Source organism: Aspergillus foveolatus, assembly GCF_047715535.1.
Source record: "Aspergillus foveolatus strain CBS 279.81 unplaced genomic scaffold BDW70scaffold_93, whole genome shotgun sequence".
Classification (NCBI taxonomy): Eukaryota; Fungi; Ascomycota; class Eurotiomycetes; order Eurotiales; family Aspergillaceae; genus Aspergillus; species Aspergillus foveolatus.
Window position 1 is genome coordinate 61,718 of NW_027396157.1, and position 6,133 is coordinate 67,850.

Consider the following 6,133-nt stretch of genomic DNA (forward strand, 5'->3'; position numbering starts at 1 on the left):
TGAGAGGTTGGTAATATAAAACCATATGGTATCTGGAATAATATCCTCATAGCGTGTTACACTCTGCAAGCTCAGGGAAGACAGGCTGTAAGAGCTGGTACGATGACTCTTTCTGATGCGCAGGAAGACTGGGCCCCAATCGAGAAATGCTCAATCGGGGCAGGAAAGCCATTTCCTCAAGCACTTCCAGATCGAGAGCGCTATCTTGTCGACTTTGAAGGACCGGATGATCCCATGCATCCTCAGAATTGGCCGTTGACAGTCAAGTACGTTGCCTGATGGTCAAACGGGGTGCCCGCTAACCTGATGTTGCTGGATTACTAGACTTATATCCTCGATAATGGCCTGCTCAGGCACATTGATCGCCTCCCTGAACAGCGCCATCTTCTCGCCCGCAGCCGACCAGGCCGGCCGTTACTTCGATGTAGGAAGGGAAGTGATTAATCTCGGGACAGCTCTCTTCGTCCTGGGCTTCGCCACAGGTCCAGTCATCTGGGCGCCCATGTCCGAGCTTATAGGCAGGAAACTGCCCCTGGTGATCGCCATCCTCGGCCAAGGGATCTTCACTGTCGGCTGTGCGACTGCACAGGGGGTCCAGACCCTGATCATCTGTCGCTTTTTTGCCGGGGTGTGCGGCGCGAGCCAACTGAGCGTGGTCCCGGGCGTGCTCGCCGATATTTACAACAACACCCACCGTGGCGTCGCAATTGCGCTGTATGCGTTGACTGTATTCGGGGGCCCATTTGTCGCCCCTATTGCTGGCGGGTTCATGGCGTCAGGTCCTCTCGGCTGGAGATGGACGCTGTACATCCCAGCCATTCTGGCCCTAGGCATTGGCGCGCTTTCCATTCTTTTCTTAAAGGAGACGTACCCTCCCTGTATCCTCGCTGCCAAGGCATCTGGCATTCGAAAAAAGAGGCCGGAAAACTGGGCCATTCATGCGGAACAGGAAACGGTCGAGCTAGAGATCGCCGTTCTGGTCGAAAAGTACTTCACCCGCCCGCTGCGCCTGCTCGTCACCGAGCCTGTGTTGCTTCTTATATCGTTGTACATGTCCTTCATATACGGTCTGGTTTATGCCTTACTCCAGGCCTTCCCGTACGTCTTCGAGCACATCCATGGTCTACGCCCGGGGCTCGCTGGGCTCATGTTCGTCGGGCTGATCATCGGCGTCGTCCTGGCCCTCTGCTTTATCCTTTCCCAGCAAGCCCAGTATACCAAGCAACTGGCGGAGAACGGAAATGTGCCCATTCCCGAGTGGCGACTGCGTCCGGCCATGCTGGGGGCTCCGATATTCGCCCTTGGTCTGTTCTGGTAAGCTTCATACTGTCCGTCTATGCCTCCACCCACGCATCCGTATATCCCTAATCGACTTTGGTCTCAAGGTTCGGGTGGACTGGCTTCACCCCCCGCATCCACTGGGCCGCACCAGCAGCCGCTGGAGTCCCTATCGGCTTCGGCATTCTTTGCATATTTTTCCCCTGCTTCAACTACCTCGTTGACGCCTATCTACCGGTGTAGGTCTTCCCCCCAACGCTCAATCAGACAAACAGCCATCTGATATTACTACAGCGCCGCCTCTGCTGTTGCTGCTAACATCATCCTCCGGTCAGCCTTTGCATCCGGCTTTCCCCTCTTCACTCGGCAGATGTTCGAGATTATGGGGGTGCAGTGGGCAGCCACCCTGCTTGGCTGCTTAGCTGCAGTACTCGTCCCAATTCCGTTCGCCTTTAAGGCCCTTGGGCCGCGACTAAGGCGGACGGCAGGGTGAAGCTTTCGTGGATAGGTTGAGCCGTCATACTTATCTAACCGGGACTGCCTCAAAAATATACGCTAGGTACAAGTAATAAGGGGGCGCTGTGAGCTTGGTCACTTGTTAATAACTGTCCGCATGGATTAGTTCCATGCGTACTCGTCTCGAGATACATATCTGTATCTAATAGTATGGTACTTCTGGATACTGAGGCATGTCTCGGGCGAGGGAGTGAGCATCAAGAAGTGGCAGAGGGTCGACAATAAGCAGAAGCTGCAGGGGATGGACGTTCCAAACACTATACGCAAACATGGATACTCTTTTCGCAATGTTTGAATAGCGGTCCTGGGAAATTACTGCCTTCTATCCTTGAAGTACTGTCCTGAGATAACCTTGTCTCTAGCGCTCTGCCACGGGTAGAGTACAAGTTTTTCCTTTGCTGTATACGCTCAGCTCCTCCATTGACATTCAAGTACAAGGGCAAGAACTTTAACAGTCCTGCGTGATCGAAAATGTATACGCTTGATAGAAGCTTAGTATGGCTAATTCCAAGCCATTTATTCTTTGACTAGTAATACGGAGTAGAAAAGCACCTGCATACCGAAGTATGTTGAACGCTTTATATGACCGGCGATAGAGCCCGGACCGTCTATGTGTAGAGTTCGTTTAAGGGCTTAAGGTATAACCTTATAAAGAATAACTAGCTATGGCCAAGAGGCCTCAGCTATGTCTAATGTTGTTCGCGCTTGACAATCCGTATGCCTACGCTGTTCAAAAGATACTATGTACGAGGCTATTGGAAATATATAAATTAATTCAAATCTACTATAAAGAGTAGATAACTAGGACTGATGAATACAAGCTCAAAGAAGTAAAAAAGCTGTAATAGATCCCCAGGCTTAGAAAGCTGGAATTGTTCAAGGCAAAACCTGATATCAAAATCGCGTTGGAATTGATCCTATAGTATATGAGACGAACAGTACCCAGCCGATCATAAACATCAAATCTAATTATATACTTGGTAGAGTAGCTGTAATACTGACCATGTAACGTCTATTCTAGAATGGCTCATTCGAAGTCCACTAATAGAAAGTGAAGCTCGAAATCTACCGGCTTTGGATTTATTGTCTTCTTGAGCAGCTCCTCCGTCCCGGAAGACCTACGTGATCTTAGCCCGAACATAATCATCCCTTACAATCCATCTACGTTCAAGACGAGCTCCGTCTCGACAGGGTTTTAGGGCTGAAACATGTCGCTGTTCGTCTGGGGGGTACAGTAAGAACTTATCTCGAACAAAAAGGCCGGTGTGTGTTGCCGCCGGCGGGTGAAGATATCCGCCCAATCAAGCTAGATTGCATCAACCCGGCAGGCATGAGTTATGGAAGCGACAAATCATTGGCATAGAGTCTGCAAGCGAGGCAGTGGGGGTGTATTACATGGACCGTAAATCATCTCGAAATGCCATTGAGATAAGAGGATATGTCTTGAGAAACAACACAAAACCCAAAATCACGATTACCAACAAGCAGGAAGGTTTGTATCAGTTCTTACACCATGGGGAACCTAATACTGTGACGGAGTATATTGTGCAAAAATCCCGAGCAAAGACGAAAAATATGATTGGACACATTGTAAGGTGGGCATTGCCAGCTTAGCTATACACACGGAACCCGCTACGATAGTTAAAAAATGGGTGGGAAATCAAAGTTGTTCAAGCACCTGAGGTGTCTCTAAGTTAAGCACATTGAAATAGATTTACAGGGCTAATAGTCGGTTCGGTATGGCAATTCTTACATCTAAGCTTGTAGAAAACAATAGCATAGGAAGCCGCCGCCAACCAGCCGACCGAATCTGCTCAACAGCGGTCACAGAGCGCTGCTTGACTAGGCTAGTTTCTGGCGTTACTGGGCCTGACTTTGGTAATCCTGAAAGGAGTCTTGGTTTAGAAGCTGAAAAAGGTGACAAGTCTGTTATTATAACCACTACTTTCAGATGGTGTACGGAAAGGGATGCAAAGCGGACTTCATGCGAGTCATCTGAAATAAACAGTTTCGAAGATCAATTCTGAACAGGAGACCAAGGACACCATTTGTTGGACGCTCAGTAACTAGAACTGTATTCTGTATATGTGCATTATACGTCGTCTCAATCAGGGTATTACTTAATCTGTAAGCTGCACTTTAGTTTGCAATTATGTTAGCATTGATGGCGAAAATTGCTCCTTTCGTAGTCAATACTTGTCAAAATACTGTTTACTCGTATGCTACAGCATACACAACAAAACAAATTATGACTTGCTTACAATATACCATCAAAGTATTTTTAACAGCATTCTTACTCTTTTCTGCATGATACAATTTCCGTTGATTCACTATCTTGCGTTATATGATACTGAATTAAGTGGCGACAACAGTATCTCCAATTTTCCTGACATATCCCGCGCTTGCTAACAAAGCCTGGTATCACATTCTTTGTTGTGCCACTTCATCTTATAGTGCGCTCTTAAGAACAATCTCAGAATTTAATTACTAGCGCATAATTTACTTCTTAGAAGCCTGACTAGGGGTTAGGAAAACAGGGAATGTATAAATAACAGGTGCAAAGCATGATAAGTCTCGTTCAATCATGAGCTTCCACTATAGCTCATTATGAAAATCATTGTAATATAGCATAAGTTCAAAGGTCGCAGATATAGGAGACAAAATATAAGTTACTTGACTTGGCCTCTAAAAGTAATAATGTCCAAGTCAGTAAGGAGAAGAGAATGCTTGCAGGTTATTGCGTTAGTATAACCCACCTCAACACCAAGATTCGCCTAATCTGTAAACCGAACCATCTTCTTCACCCCCTCCCTGATCTCTCTCACAATGTCTCCTGCATCTTTAACATCATGAATCAGTCCAACTGATGCCCCAGCATACGTCGCTAGCCTCCCATTCGGCCCCCACCCAGCATCCCCCAACTGCAAATGCTCGTCGTGGCGCTTCTTCAACTCCTCAAAGGCCGTGCCAGCCTGATGCTCAACAAACGATTGATTGATGATCGTCCGCGGACTATATTCCTCCGGCCACGCGGTGATCCCACGCAGATGATTATACACCAGCGTCCGCGTGGTGCTGGCGGCGCCGTCATCGGCGCGCACAATCTCACGCTGGTAGCCAGGACTGATACGCGCTTCGGTGGCAGCGAGGAATCTTGTCCCCAGCACGATCCCCGATGCACCCAGACAGAGCGCGGCAGATGCGCCCCTGGCATCTGCAATGCCGCCCGCTGCCAGGAGCGGGATTTCTGGTGTTTGACTTGCGGCAACTGCATCGGCTGCCTCAGGGAGCAACGAAACCAGGCCGAGGCCGTCACTTGCCCGGCCGTGCCCGCCGGCCTCGCTGCTCTGAACGACAATGGCGTCTGGCGTCTCGCGTGTGCTTGTGCTTGTCCCCGTCGTAAGGAGACGTTTAACCTCGCCCAATGTGCCAACTTGGATCCAGATCTGCGAGTCGGGCGACACATCCCGCAGCCTCTGCGACCAGGTGGCTAAGTCTGTGAATTCCTTCGGGGCAAACAGCCACACAACGCAGGGCCTGAACTCCCTGACTGCACGCACCGCGGTGTCCAGATCGTCGCTCCAAACCTGGAAACCAACACCCACGGGCAGAGTCCTAAGGGTTGGTCCTAGCGAGGCGAGCTTTGAATTCTTGATCAGCAACGAGGCTTCTTCAAGGTCGTTTATCATGTTGGCTGTTTTGATGCCCGGGCCGATGAAGCCTAGCCCTCCTGCCGTGGAGGCTGCAACGGCGAGCTTGGGACCTGCCATGACTCGCATCGGGGCGCTGACTATTAGGGGAACGGCGGCCCAGGGGAATTGAGCAGCGAATTTGCTGAGACTGGACTTGGACATAATGTGTTTGATGTTTCGAGAGTTAAGAAAATGCGAGCTTTATCCCTCAGACGATGGAGAAGGTATGGCTGCCGAGATTATCCTAGATGCGGGGACTGTTAGAGGATGACAGGGAGGCAACTTATGCATGCATTATGAATGCCACCATTTAACATCATGGATCTCCTAACCCGGGTCGTGAGTCACGTCGGCCCGTGAGCGGCTGTTGCGGAAATTACGGAATTACGGAAGAAGGGTTTGTGCATTGGTTCAGGGTGTCTGTCTGCGCAGAGCTCTGGGTTCTGAAGGGCTGAATCGATGATGAATACGAGACCAATAGGAAAGCAATCAGTATGAGTCGTTCGTTTCGCTAGAACAAGCCTTTGGATGATGCATAATACATTGCAGGAAGTGTGGAAAGGGATGGACAATTGTCATTATTGGATGGCCGACATGGCCGCCTATCTATATCTAGCTTACTGAATGATGACTAAGCGAGCTCGACC

The 6,133-nt window shown here is 49.5% G+C and overlaps 2 protein-coding genes across 2 annotated transcripts; one reads left to right on the plus strand and one right to left on the minus strand.

The window, feature by feature from the left end:
- Positions 1–102: 102 nt before the first annotated feature.
- On the plus strand, positions 103–1,771 carry BDW70DRAFT_164155 (MFS transporter; the record flags this gene model as incomplete). The annotated part of the gene is made up of 4 exons (XM_073741425.1): positions 103–266; positions 325–1,314; positions 1,386–1,517; positions 1,573–1,771. 4 exons carry the CDS (start codon positions 103–105, stop codon positions 1,769–1,771), a joined length of 1,485 nt encoding a protein of 494 aa, XP_073591628.1.
- A 2,322-nt stretch (positions 1,772–4,093) lies between these two features.
- Positions 4,094–6,049, minus strand: BDW70DRAFT_144353 (nitronate monooxygenase). The gene is made up of 2 exons (XM_073738238.1): positions 4,551–6,049; positions 4,094–4,479 (listed from the first exon to the last, which is right to left on the minus strand). Exon 1 carries the CDS (start codon positions 5,646–5,648, stop codon positions 4,569–4,571), a length of 1,080 nt encoding a protein of 359 aa, XP_073591629.1. The 5' UTR covers positions 5,649–6,049; the 3' UTR covers positions 4,094–4,479; positions 4,551–4,568.
- Positions 6,050–6,133: the final 84 nt, after the last annotated feature.

What these genes read in the sequence shown, in the direction of transcription:
- BDW70DRAFT_144353 (XM_073738238.1), bottom strand. Translation starts at nt 5,648, where the DNA reads ATGTCCAAGTCCAGTCTCAGCAAATTCGCTGCTCAATTCCCCTGGGCC.